The sequence below is a fragment of the Amphiura filiformis genome, chromosome 4 (assembly GCF_039555335.1).
Source record: "Amphiura filiformis chromosome 4, Afil_fr2py, whole genome shotgun sequence".
In the NCBI taxonomy this organism is placed as follows: Eukaryota; Metazoa; Echinodermata; class Ophiuroidea; order Amphilepidida; family Amphiuridae; genus Amphiura; species Amphiura filiformis.
The window spans coordinates 70604397-70619772 of record NC_092631.1 but is presented as its reverse complement, the minus strand read 5'-3'; the positions used below and the strand labels follow the sequence as shown (position 1 = coordinate 70619772).

Sequence of the window (15376 nt, the reverse complement as noted above, 5' to 3'; positions counted from 1 at the left end):
AGCATTTCAATTTATCAACCAATCAGAAATGGTGTTAGATGACCAATAGTGTCCAGAGGGTTAAGGTGTTGTGGCTGAAACCATTGACACAACTCCAGGTGTAGGGTGTTAACTTTAGAAACCTTGAATTGCATAAAACGTACTGTTCTGTGCCCATCTGAACAAGGCTACTGTGACTTGGCTATATTCATATAATAGCTCATAATATCCTCAGTAGCGTCATTTATTGTAAATGACTTTATTATAAATGATGCAATGATAATAGTTGTTCCTTTTCTACAAGGTGGTGATGGTACATCTATTGCACAACACACTACCCTGGATTGTTTGTGGACTTACCTGGGGCTGACAGAAACTATTCAGAAAACAATAATTCATCCCCTGAAAGCACCTATAAAAATGATTACGTTTTATGTATATGGGGTTGTAGTTGAATTCCAAATACACATTAGATGACTTAATTATGACCAATATGATCATCTTCTGCAAATAATTTTGATGGTTTGTGGAAGGTTTCAAGTAGCTCCCTGTTAAGAATTTCTGTGTAACAGCCACTTTTTTGACACAAGATGTCTCTTGTTCTGATCTGAAAGTACCCAAGTTGTTATTTTTCACTATTTTAAATGTGCTTTGCATACCCATAAATGTTTAATCTTTTATCATAATTTAAAAATTGAAATAACTATGTTTATTAAAACTATCCTGCAATACATGAGCAGGAATCAGCAGTGCATGATAGATGTTTTCATTTAATTCAAGGCTTATATCTCAATTGTCTTTTTCCCTCATCAATAAAAAGTGTTCATTAATAGCTCGGAAAAAGGGACTATTTAGATTAATGACAATACAGCAAGAGAAATAAAAACTTATCAAATCAATTCTTTTGTTAGATCCATAATCAATACTGAAAACATAAATGGTTAAGGCCTTGGGTGCACATTACAACAAAAGGCAACAAATTTAATGTCAAAACATTTCAGTAACAAATGAATAGCACAAGGTTCTATTTACACAAGAAGAAAATTAACATCGGTTTCTTAAATCCAATGCAGGCCCCATGTGAATACTCTGTAAACTAACATTTAAGCTCCTCCCACTTCATTCTTCATTCATATTTAAAAACAAGGACCCTGGATGCTATACTTTAAACTGATACATAATGGCCAGCACACACATGTGCCATTAAAAGGCGGCAAGGACCAAGGTTAAAAAGTTTGTTTGCGTCAATTGTACTTGGAATTAACCATGCTGTGATTTCAGTTGTATTTTTTTCCTCTTCTTTTTTCTTCTTTTAGTAATAACAGAATGTTATATCCAAGTCACTTTACCAAGCTGTATATATGTAGTCATGACAAAAAATAAATAGCAAAAAAAAAAAAAAAACTCTTTTGTTTATTTGTTTACTGGGCCCTGGTAGTAAGTTTGAGCAAACCTGTGCACAGGGCTTTGCAAATACAAAACACAGGGCTTTGCCAATCCAGTACAAACATACTGGGTAATATCTTTTTGCGTTATTTATTGGAGTTAAATAATGAAAAAAAAAAATGAATATAGCTCAAATGAATAATTGGTACGGGCAAGAAAAAAGAACCAATGAATCAACTTCTAGGCTAAATGGAAAAAACCCATAATTTTCCCAAACAATGAGTTTTCCATGCATGACTCTATCTATTGTAAACGTTCACTTTCTTTGATATAGCGCAGGAAGTCTCACCCAGATAGCCCCTATTTTAATGTTCATCATTCAGTATAACATCACTTGGTTAATGCTTCAATTACTTTATTGAAAAAAATATCAGGAAGTACCCCTTTTTATGGGAAAAAGTTGGGAGACAAATGACGTGTCAAGCAGGTAAAATATAACACAAAGGAAAATACAAGGCATAACACACAATAGTTGAGCTAGACAGTGGAGGCTACAAAATATGAACAAGGATGCTTTCTTGATAGGAAAGCTAACAAGTTTCTCGCCTCTATTTTGGTTTTTAGTCTAAGCAAGGATAATTAGCTTGGGTAGATACAATGGATAGAGACCTAATTTGGTTTCAACTTTGATTATAATGTAGGATAGAAGAAGTAAATCCTTGAAGCAATTTACAAGTCTTGCTATACAATAAGGTGCCTCACTGGTAATTATGATTCAATGGTGTCTTTTCCAAATGGAGACAGCTCTTGCTGGCATGTAATTTACAAAGTATGCTTAAAGAACATGCTGCAGCACATGTACCGTGTGTTGTGATCAATGCATGTTAAAGAGCAAAATTGGACAATGTTTGAGGGGCTTGAGCAACACTGACCCATCAGAAACTATGCTACACTATTGTTCTATGATTTTTTTTCCTGATTTGTTGGCCCATTTCATTCAGTACCAGGTGGGGTATAAAGTCTAACCACTGCTGGATATTCAAATGGTGTTGGTTTTACATAAATTTCTGTATCCATCTCTATGTCATAATCATTTAAATGCTAAAAAACTATAGTGATAGATTTTGATTACTTTTTCAATTGCACATATTTTCACCAAAATAATATTACTTGGAGCTCAACTAGCCTCATATCTCTTGCCATGGTTCAGAAAGCAATATTAAACTGTGGAATCTCACAGTTAGACCACAGGGCATAATATTGCAAAGTTTGTTGGGAAGGAGGCCACCAGGAGGGCAGTGTAATGCATGTATGTATTGGGCAATTATCAAAGTAAGTCATCTGGTAGAGGGCAGTATAACTGTTTACCAATAAAGCCATGAGGTGGAGGACACATGTTTGTTAGATTTGTTGTTGTTCTTGAGTGTTACTTTTGCAATAGGGGAGTGAAACATTTGGATAACAATCCCCATGTTAACATTGAGTAACAAATAATTTAAAATAGCATACTTAAGTATATATTGAAACTTGTCTTGGAGAAAACTAGTCCATGTGTTTCTGATACCCTTTAATAATAATACTGTTCATTTTATACACACAAGGTTTTACAACCTCAGAGATGATGTGTCTTTGACCTGCACATATTATGAGCCACTAGTAATTCACATAAATCAGATCCCTTTTCTTTCTGCTCAATATATCATCACATAATGTCTAATACTTTGCTGTCTAATTTAAAGTGGATTGCAATTCATTATCATTCGCAAAACAAACTCTGAGTATTCCAACACAAAGTCACTCATCGGACATAGGCATACACAGAAAAGTATGTCTTTGCTGTTACAATTTTAAGCTTACCTCTTCAATAAATAACCATGGATGACATGGTCCACCAAGGATGGAAGGCTGCTTCAAACCATGCTCAAAGATTGACTTCAATGTTGGACATAATCTGTGATCAAAGAAATAAATATGAGAATATATTTACAATACAAGTTTTACATATTGGAAATCTGGCATATTGATTTTTTGGTATCTTTTTTGCTGGGGTGCAGTACTAATGATATTTAACACCTTAAAGGTGCATGTGAATTATTGTTTGCTAACATACCAATAAGCATGTTACTGAGAAAATCATATTGCATTGGGATGCACCATTTGACTTTCATGTGTAGGCCTGGAAGTTTCTGTAAAAAAACCTTCCCCCACTACATGAGCAAAAAAATGATGACTAAAAAACCCTTCCCCCATCTAATTGTGTAGTGTGAAATTCCATAGCCGTGGAGTGGCTGCTTCCTGGCTTGATCTGCAATCGACATTTTTAAGGACGTGTACAGGTGAAGCAAGTTGTTGTTTGCTGTATCAAGCCCAGCAAGATTAATACATGAAAGTTTTAAAAATTATCATAGCCAATACCTAGTGCAAAAAAAAAAAAAACAGAAGAAATTTGGTGCCCGAAAATCCTGGATGTCAAATAGTACGTCACTTATAGTGAGCACAAGTCGAGTCATGACTCATTACAACAGTCTGGTGAGCAAAACCCTTGCACAGAGATTAATGGGTGCACGATGAAGATGCAAGATGGGAGGTCATTTAAAAATAGGCACAAATTAATTTTTCCATACAATGTTAGGGAAATATAGGCATATAATATGTGGTAGCTTGGGTGGTTACAATACTGACTGAGGGGAACATGCATTATGTTTTGACACTTACGTTCCTCTCACAAGGTCTGTGATAGTTTCTGTGACTGTATCATCCCCAGCTTGTGTGTACATTTTACTTCTCTCATCAAGAAGCTCAACAAACTTGGCTGGAAACCATCCTGTTTAAAAACACATAATAAAGACATGGTCACACATTGTTGTTTTCTTGTCTCTTTTTGGGCGTAATTTCCCCATTATGACCCACTCACATTAAGGTAATGACGGTAGACATCACATGTATAAGCTTGCCAATTACACACAGCTCTGTGAACTGTGGCTATGCTTATCTGCCGCAGTCATAGAATTAAAGACAGAGAATCAGGACTCGGCTGCCATCTTGATACAGGCATGGAGCAAAAATTGGGGTATTCGGTTTCCCTCGGAATGCACTCGAGGCATTCGTTGTCATGCAAGCACAAAATGGATGAAGGGCGCATTTGAGAGACGCACTTGATGTGACCTGCACACTAGTACCAAGACGCTTCAGATGAGACGCCGAATACCCCCAATTTTCTCCCCAAAGCTGATGGTGCGATTGAACATGGCGGTATAGGGAGTCCCGGTTCTCCTTCTCTAATTCTGTGGCCGCAGTTCATAGGTAATTGAAGTCGTTGGTTCAATTCCCATGTTGGTGAATTCCTTTTTATCTCCGAGGGTTTTGCCAGCACTTATAAATTTTGTTTGGAACACATTTGGTTTGTTAAACTGTGCATTTCTGTTGTCATGATACAACAATGATATGTTTTCACAAAGGGATTTCAGGTGCTTGTAATTATGATGCAATTATTTTTTGAGCTTACACAAGGATGATATCTTTGGTATGAAACACACTTCTGACCTTGTATCAGTCTCAACAGCTAGGCGGTCGACAGCTAGACAGTATGCTGACAATTGACAACAGAATCAAACGTACATTACCGGTATTCATTCTTTTATCTTGGTTCATTCTAGTTGGACTTTCTATGTTGAAATATTATTGACAGTAATTGGTGTGATTTAACATTATACTTTTATCCTTATCTATTTCATATTATCCATACCTGAGTGGAAGATAAATTAGCATGCCCAGTTCAAAGATAAAACCAACATTTTTCTAGTACACTGTCACTTTGTATGTATGCTTCAGTATTTAAGATTTTCAGAACAATAATAATTACCCCTTAAACCATTCAGCTCTCCAACCCAGCAGTGCTCATCTTTTTGTGAAATAATCTGAAAACAAGGAGATAATTAACAAACATCATGTTAAATTCTTGATAGTCAAAATCAAACTTTTTTGAAATAACAAGTTTCCATAACAGTTCTTGCTAAGTTCTGTCAAGTCCGATGCCTTTTTAAACATAGCTAGCTAGCTAGCTAGCTAATGAGCTAGCAAGTATTAAGTTGTTTTGTCTGTGGTGATGATTCCACAGCAGTAACTCATCAGATGTTGTTGAAACATGCAAAGTAAATCAAAGTTGGATCAAGGATACTTAATCTTTTGAATTTAATTGAGTTTCCCTATTCTGAATAAAATGTCCTCAACCAACTGAATTAAACAGTCTATCATACTATGCCTGGTCTCAAGTTGAGAGTAACACCATCTTGGATTTCACAGATTCAAATCAGTGTGTTTACATGGTTGTGTCACCATCGTATGGACAATTTGCACCATGCGCCCCATGGGATTAGGTTAGTGTGCACGATGGCGTTACTCTCAACTTGAGATGAGACACATCCATTAGATTCAAATAACCTGTTTGACAGAAAATACCATGTTTTTGCCATGCGGGTGGTAAACTTTGATATAAAATTGGATCGATTGAACCCATATTTATTGGTCGAACTGAGGGTTTAAAAATATTGGACAAGACGAAGTAGAGTCCAATATTTTAAAAATCAGAGACCAATAAATATTGGGTGTAAAGCATCCAATTTTATTTATCATTATTATGTTTTGGATCCAATATTTTCACACACTTGGATTCATCAAAACATAATGATTTCAAGTGTGTCTTGCGTTCTGTTTGTAAAGTGTTGTTCTGATAACACATTTGAAAAGCTCAAACTCAAAGATTATCATTTGATTTTGGGCTTTGCCGATAAATGGTGAAGGTACACTATTTTGGTCTCTTGTGTGACAAACCAATAGGGCAGATTTACCATAGTGTTACACACAGGGCAATTCTGTGACAGTTCTTCGAGGTATATCCTAAAAAGTTTAGACTTCTCCCTGTACTACCAAACTCAATGTGAAGCAAGGTATAATACATTGTACTTACTGTGATGATGTCATTTTTGCGGAAGCCAAGTTCATCATCATCATGCCTTTCAAAGTCCAGCAAGGCCTTGGCTCTCCGCCTTCGATTCCTTGTCACGTTAACAAACTGCTCATGATCTTTTTGGTGGCTTTCTAATGAGTAATCTGGTATAAGAGACTGCAGGCAAAAAATCAACGAAAACCACAATATTATGATTGTATATGTTGTGAAAGACTTAAAAACAAGACTTTGAGCAGAGGGGCTGTGGGAGAATTTCATTCTTATAAATATATAAATTTTATTCAAATTTAAATAATTTCACTCCTTCTCTAGTGTTACTTCTTCCATGTTATTCACATATAATTTGTTTTTTAGCACTTAACTTGCTATAGGCATGAGGTAGTTCTTGGCCAAGTTGTAATACTTACCACACTTGTAGCTCTGTGATACAAACATAAGGGTATAATATGGTACAGAAGATTGCATGCACACGCCTACCACTGCGTAAATACTTAGTACGCTACATGGATGCAACAAATAGGTACGTACTTACAGAGATGATTGAATTAAATATGATACAACAGTTTTGACGTCACAAATTAATGAGACTTCGACAACTTACTATTTTGGTATTCTTTGGATCTATTGCCTGGAAGTGTCTCCCTATATGTAGTATAGCTTCTCTCAAATCTGATACCAGTTCTGTTTGTTTGATATTCTTTGCTTTTAAATCATCAGACTTTTCATCTTGTCCTGAAATAAGAAATCAAATATCAGGATTTATTAAAATGATCAATGTGTATAGACATGTTACATTATCCTTGTCACCATATTAAAGTTTGTTCAGCTTATAATTGGCCAAAAAACAAGAATCACATAACATTGTGTATTGATATAGAATGGCAGGCACGCAGTTGGGCACAGCACTTACGCTAGTTGCGCATTGAGCAATGCACGACCGGCATTCACTTATGTGAATTTACACAAATATTAGTTGGAACTTTATTAAATGCCCATTCAGAGATTTGCTCATCCGGACGATCGTAAAAATCATCAAAATTTAGATTTTGGTACCTTTGTAATTGTCATAGATGTGCTAACATAACCTGCGAGTGGTTCAGCCGAAAGCCGTGTATTTAAGACAAAATAAGACATTTTATACGAATCTGTAATTTAGATACTGACAGTATCTAAATTAGCTACATGTATTTGAATGGGGCTTCAACTTCATCAGTTCTGCTGCTTTCTTTGTTTTTTGCCAAATTTGTCATTTCAAAAATACCAAATGACAATTTGAATGACTTATCCTTCACTTTTAAGCAATTTACAAACAATTTATTTATTTTTACTCTTGCGCTGGGATCACTGAATGGGTCTTTAATGGACGTAGTAACAAAAACCTAATAATTTTCGCCAATTATAAGCTGAACAAACAATCCTCTCATTCATCAACATTTGTATCCACATCAGATGGCTATAAGCAATAGCCTATACATCAGTATCATGTTAGACAAAAATAAAGCTTTCCTGCTTGCTACTTGTGCCTATTTTAACAATTATTATGCAACATAATTTGTTCTGCTACACATGCCACTGTCACTGAATCTTTGCTCATAACATCGTATCAACCAAGATATAGTCCTATGCATGACGGATAATCCCATCCACTATTTCTGGTAAAAATATCCTAAAATTATCAACAATCCACATCTAATTTCACTGCCAAATCTGTGGTCCACATCCTGCAGACTATATTGTAGTTATAAGGGGATGTTGGACAAGCTGTTGCAACATCACACTGCAACTGAACATAGTGACAAGAACATATTTTTACATGGCTATTGGAAAAAAGAAATTTGTGCAACATGAACAAAACAATATGGCACTTAATTGATGCTGAGAATGTAATAGAAATCTCAAGGTATAAGGTATAGTAACAAAGTTCAGTGAACACTGAGTTAACCATACTGCGTAAGGTAAGCATGGGGGTTGATGATAAGTAGGGGGTGTGTTAGCGAACTCAAAAATATCGCAAATAGCGCAAGCGTACATATAAGAGAGTTTGCGTGTAAGCGCTGACAAGTTGAGCGCTCCCTGTACCCTCAGATGAGCAATGTCACCAGGTCATAACAGGCTGTACAGGCATCAGCTGAATTCAAGTACGCTTAGGGGACACAGGCATGGAACATTCCAATCTATTTGTTATTAATCTATGGAGTTATCAGTCATTCTAGTCGCTTACCAAATACATTTTGTAAACTGCCCATGAATGATTTTTTTCTCGTTAGCTGTCGTTTGTGTATGTGCTGTGGAAGAGACAATGAGACAAAACATCAGTGAATATGACAAAATAGATTAGATACCAACACATAACACTGCACATGATCTAATTAGCAGCCCTCCCCTATTTAGCACCTGTCAACTTTCCAATGTGCATCTGTTTGAGTGTCTTCTTTCACTTTTACCATGATAATGCAGTTCAAAATTCCTGTTCAATCACAGCACAATTATCTCGACATAGAGCTGAAATGCTGCAACAATGTCTTATGGGCATTCATTGTATTTTTTCTTGAACTACAGTATTATTTCACATGAAAAATGTCCAGTTTGACTTTTGTACAAATTGTTGACTGCAAACATGGACAATTGATAATCAATTGGCTGCTCAGCGACCAAGATAGGTTAATGGTTTGTAGACCATGTGACCATTTTTAATTTCCCTTGTGAAAAAATGGGGTGTCTGTGGCTACACTTGCCATCCCATTTACAATGGCCTTAGCACATCTAAACTGTCTTTTATTGAAAAGGATGTTTAGTATAAAAGAATCAAAAGAATAGGACCATGATCATATCTCCATGTATTCTTATAGACAGAATAGTATGTAAGAGATTCTACTGTCTTTCTGAATTAATGAATCCTAAACCCTAAGCATAACCCAGAAATACAACCACCATCTACATCTCTAGTCATAAAACCCACAAAAACATGTATAATTTAAAATGCGAAAAATAATAGTTGTCCAATTCCATTAATAATAATATATAGGCTACTCTGTCATCTATGATGTCTGTTAAAGATATTTCACCCTTTATGTTATCAACTATTTTAAACTGGTGTGATTTGGTAGTTCAGAGCATCTTGCGAATGGTAGTGAGGTTTGGCAAAAATTGATTTGATCATTTCATAGCGAGTGTGTAGAAGAATTCAAATATCACATATATACTTTTGTAGGTCGTGGTTCTTGAGTTACATTGTAAAGAGGGCTGAAACAACAACACTTTTGTAAAACGCGCACAACTCATTAACAACAACAAATCAAGCAAGTACATGATTTGTAGAATGAACTTTTGCAAAACATCAAAGTGTTATTTTTCAATAATATTGATTTAGACAATGAAAATCAAATCGATTTTTTTTTTGGCTGCTTCGACCAACAATACATTGTGTACCCTTAAATCTTACCTGCTTTGGAAGGTTTCCGGTTGATTCTGGGTTGACAATAGCACCTTGCTCTGCCATGAGATAGGCTAAATGCTTACGTCTGTGAGTGTCTACGATGATGTCTGTTAAAGAGGCTGAATGCTTCATGCCAACCTGTGAGAAGAAAACAACATAGTCTTTATTAGTCTCAGATTTCAAAGTTATCATGATTACCATCCTTCTTTGGGAAAATATCTTTCTAGTACAGGACATTTTATGCAACGCTCTTTTTACACAAATATTTTGTGGTTATTCTAAAAATGTTTTGAAAAGATTCAATTCCCACATATTATATCAATCTGTTTCTACCAGTATATCTGTTTGGATTCAAAAGGCTGTACAAATCAGATAGTAATAATGGTCTCTCTATTATATTTACATTAAATTTGCATATTGACAAAAGAACAGATCATCTTTAACTTTGCAACATCCCATCGCATTCATTAACAAGGGCCAATCGTTCCATAAAGTGCACAAGACAACATTGCTTTGAGTCAGTCACCATATATTTCTCAATGACCAGCAGTAATACTGCTCAGACAATTGCTATAGGATGTGATTTTACAGGCAACTTGTCAAGTATGCGCCACAGAAAAATTCACTCTCACAACTATGCGGTTAACACAGCTATATAATATAGAACCAAAGAGATTTCGCAAATTTGTGTATAATCTATCCTTTTATTAAGGCTGTATAAAATATTTTTTGGTTCATGTCCCCTCCTACCTCAATTCCTGATAGTCAGATTTGCTATGGTTTTTCAAACAATTTAAAATTTTTGAATGGTTTAGGAAACCTTTACACAAATAAATACTAGAGAACAAGGGTCACTTCCAAGTCTTTCTGTGGGGCTCTAGGGATTCATCCCCAATTACACCTTTGAAAAAAAGAAAAAGAAAGAAAGGCCTCCTTTTTTCCTCGAACACTGTTGTTGGCAAAGACCAAAAACTACTAACAATGCTAATTTTACATTGAAAACATCCGCCTCCCTCATCAGTTCATGACAATCCTCCAGATGAGAACCAAAAAATTCATTTTATGTGGCCTAATCTGCGCATGAATCAAAGCAGCCCAGATTAAGTTCAAGTCTACCACATTTCCATCAACAGTTACAATGCCTGTTTCCACATCATCTTACAATGATTTATTTTTATATACATGTAGGCAGACACCGACATGCATGATATGATGATGATGGAACATGCTGTATAAATTGTTATTTTCACATAGACCCTGTATAAATATCCACACTTATGACAATAGACCAGGGTCAATAACGCATAGTCGCATACATATCTATCATAACATACAATCAAGGAAGCATTCAGTCCTGGGTACTGTGAGGGGGAGGGGTATACTCAATTTTGGGAACATATGCTGACCAAGATTTTAGAAGGGTGGTTTCCCTGGGGTGGTTTCATTTGCTCCGAACATAAATTATGTTTGTGAATTGATTTATTCTAAAACAAATATGGTTTTGAGAGCTGAAATCTGGCCAATTAATCATTAAGATGTACACTTTCTTTGCGAAAGAACATTAATAACACAGGACTTGAAGCTACCCAGTAATTGAGCAAGGGACATTTCTCTGTAGCAGCAGTTGAAACAGGGGATCACCAAAGCAGTGCAACTCCACAAATGCACCCTAAGCTAATATAGATATGAAATGTCAGTGCCTACTAGCTCCCACCCTTGAAATATAGCCTATGCCCAAAAATCGGACTGATTTGTTTCATATATTTAGCGATGTAATTATTTGTTTTTATACCATATACGTGGGACATGTTGCAGGTCAATTGGCAACTGTATTGTACAATTTGGTTAGTATACTGTATATTCATATTCACCTTAAAATACAGGATGCATGATGATATTATAGAATTATACGAAAAATATGGTAATTTCAGACAGTAAATATGGTAAAGATAGAGACCTAATAAATGTTAAATATTCCAAATGAAAGCAACCTTCATAATACAATTATGAATATTAGTACATGATAATGATATATTTAAGCTGAAATGGAATATTACATGGAGATTTTGATGATCTACCTTTTTGTACTGGGTTGCAATGAAATGTAAGTTATCATTCAGTCTACTATGTCTTAGAAGTACAACTTAACAAAGTTTAATGTTCATAATCAAATACATTCAACAGTCGTTTCAATACTGAAATTCACTACTACCACCACCATCGTTTATCATACTACCCTAACCCACAAAAAACGAAAAGAAAAAGAGAAATAGAAAGGCCCAAGAGAGACATACACTATGCCAACCCACTAAAATTGCACTTCTGATTATTTTCTATTGATTTCATTAACAATTACATAAAATTAGAAAAAGTTAGGAATAGAACATTCTTTGCACTGTATAGATTCAGAGTATAAACAAACACAATCCACATTTGTGTGTGTTCACAAATTACAGAATCAAGTTTATAATGAAGCAAACTGGAACAACAATGTGATCTACTTGGGCATTTTCACAGGAGACACATATTTTCACAAACAAAGGTAATTTCTTGCTGTAATCAATAGAAACAAACAACTAAAAAAACAAAAAACAGATTCCATCAAAATCGTCATCACAACAAAACATCCACACTGACAGGTTCCTGTGCATATGACCTCACTTAGGATATTAGCCAGCAAAATTACAACTTGTGATGAATGGTCAGTGGCATATCAAATTCTACCTCTAAATAATGTTTTAAGAACCTTCAATCCCCATTATTAGCCGAGTTATGATTTAAAAGGCAAAATTGTGATATTGCCAGAAACTGGCTCTGAGAAAATAGAGAATAAAAGTGTCCTAAAAATAAAATAATGCTCTAGGTGCTGGGTGCTATGATAAAAGATCATCTCATTGAACCAGATGTAAAATTTCACGTACATGTTCTATACCAATTTGATACAAAACATTTCAATTTGAACTTGTGCATGCAACAAAGCAGATAGATAAGTCGTCGTAACACCCAATGCAAGGGGGAAAAATTAAACAGGCTCTAGACTCTTATTGGATACAAAATAGCTCCCATTTAGCCTCTTGCATAACATGACTGGGAGCTATTTTTAACCTGAAATTATTTCCTGACGGAAAGTCTCAATATCTGTATAATTCCAGAAATAATGTGTTTTTACTCTTTGTTGGTCGCAAGTAGCTCCCGGTTCAAACAAAATCCACCTCTTCTTTCACAAAATAGAGCCTGGCACAAATCCCATTATAACTGTTGTAACCAAATGAGAAAATAAGCAAGAATATTGCTTATAGTCCATTCCTCACCAGATTGTCTCCCACTTCTAAGAATTTTGCATCTTAATGGAAAAAGTGCAACCATGTCTTTTTAAAAATAACCTTTAACAGAATCTACAAGCGGCAAGCAACCAAAGAGAGCAGTATAATTGATAATCTAATCCTGATGAGTTTAAATCTAACAGCTCTGAATTTCTAGCGTAAATGTAGGTGGTTCCATATTTCACATTTTATATTTCATCATGCAAAGATCAAATCATTATCAATTGTCTGCATTCATCATACCCAAAGGCACAGTTCAGTGTGTGTGAAGAAATAGTGATCCAGGGGCTGATCCACATAGGAATAAATGATGAGCCTTCCTCCACCTCCCTACAAACATACACATTAAGCCCATTCCATATTTTCCAAAGTATCCTAGAAACAAGTGTGCATCATCCGGGTACAAGCCCAGTAGTATGTTTTGACTTGATAACATTCACTGAAACCTTAGTTTCAATGACTTAAATCACACCAGGGTGTCCATCAATCTATCCTACAAAATGACCATAGGAATTGTCATTTGAGTAGTCTTGAGTCATGAAGATGCCCTATAATTGGTAGTCAAGTGTATAGGCCCTCGCCTCTAATATGGTAAAGTGTTCTGATATGACCAACCAATAACTTCAGCTGATAGTGGGCAAGACTAATTGAATAAGTTGGTGTTAAATCATATATATTATAATAGTTAACATATCCTCTTGAAACACTGACATGTTTAGGGTATAAGCCCACCACCTATTTTTGGCTAGATCCCATCATCTAGGAAGGTGGCATATACCCGAGTGATTACGTTTTAAAGAGGTATACATGTGGCACACTAGGGAATGACAGTTGTGGGTAGGTCATAATACATACTGGTTTGGAATGACAGTTGTGGGTAAAAAGGTGACAATTCAAATTATGGAAAAGGATGTACGTAAGAGGGGTGAGGAATTAGAACTGTGCCCTGGTATATCAAATTGCATATCAACCAATAATAGGCAAGTTTACTATGAAAAATCAGACAATATATGAAAAATGGACACAAGTATGATAGTGATGAGCGCATGGGTTTAATAGTTTCCTCCAAAAAAAGGTAGAGTTTCATATCCAAATCTGTGAGAACATGAACAAAGGGGTCAAATTCATCAAAACAACAGGGGCCAGTAGTTGCAATTAATGCTCATAGCAAGCTCAGTCATGAAAATCTCATTATTATTTGATGACAATGTCGATCAAATTTTAATCACTGACATTGAAACACATACTCTCATCACTACCTTTTATTATAATTTGATTATCAAAACAATTCCCATATTGATGTCCATTTCTCACACATTCTGTCAGATTTGTTTAAAAATCTGCCTATATTGCAAAATGGCAATGGAATACAAACCTGATAGCTCTGCAGAAGTACAAGTATGGCAGCAAAAATTCAACGAACAGTATTGAAAGGAAACAAAATAAAGAGAGATAGCAACTTATTTAGTCAACAAATGATGCTTCTATTATCCAGCTTTACAGATTACATAAATGTTTACAGAAGTTCAACAGGAACTAGAAATCTAATCAAAACCAAAATATAGCAACTATGAGGATGATGGTGACTAAGGAACTAAAACAAATAACTGAAACAGATCTTCATGCGACAAAGCAATGACAGTCTACAGGTCTACTCATTTATACACCTTTAACAAGCTACTTATTTGAGATAAATTCAGATTAGATTGTATGATTTTGGTAGAAACCTGATCACAATCATAATAAAAACAATGGGTCTTATGATTTACTACCATCAAACATTTAATTAAATGCAATAATAACATACAGTTATCAGTGAAAAAAAACTAGAATCAATACAACTATTTAAAATAAATTACATTTCATCAACATTACTCAGAGATCTTTTGCACTTGCCCGGATTACAAAAAAAAAAAAAAAAGTTGGGGTGTACTATGATATTAGCTTGAACACCAAGCATTTACTTAATGACTTGATTGAATCAGTCCACAAGGGTCCCATTTCCATATTTGTACATTCATAAATTACACCAACATTTTCTAAAAAACTAGAGCGATAACCGCACCATAGCTGAACCATGTGGCTTCGGCAGTATATTGTGGTAGGCCTATACCACTCCCGGGATACCACTGTCACCCGGAGTCTGTAATGAACATACTCTCGAAATGCTACGAAGGTATGACCACCCGAGTGGTGTTAATGAAAGAGGAAAAGTAAAGAATATAAAATAAACTAGAGCAACTGTGCCCTTTGCAAGGGCACGAGGTAAGAGGCGGATGACTGTGA

At 35.4% G+C, this 15376-nt stretch overlaps 1 protein-coding gene across 3 annotated transcripts in view; it reads right to left on the bottom strand.

The window, feature by feature from the left end:
- LOC140151331 (small G protein signaling modulator 3 homolog) overlaps positions 1-15376 on the bottom strand; it is a 104714-nt gene that overhangs the window by 30694 nt on the left and 58644 nt on the right. For all 3 annotated transcript variants that reach the window (XM_072173639.1, XM_072173641.1, XM_072173640.1), the window contains exons 11-17: positions 9774-9905; positions 8553-8616; positions 6933-7063; positions 6332-6487; positions 5228-5282; positions 4081-4189; positions 3223-3316 (exon numbers count right to left, since the gene is read on the bottom strand). In XM_072173639.1, coding sequence (XP_072029740.1) covers positions 3223-3316; positions 4081-4189; positions 5228-5282; positions 6332-6487; positions 6933-7063; positions 8553-8616; positions 9774-9905 — 741 coding nt within the window. The remainder of the gene's footprint in view (positions 1-3222; positions 3317-4080; positions 4190-5227; positions 5283-6331; positions 6488-6932; positions 7064-8552; positions 8617-9773; positions 9906-15376) is intronic.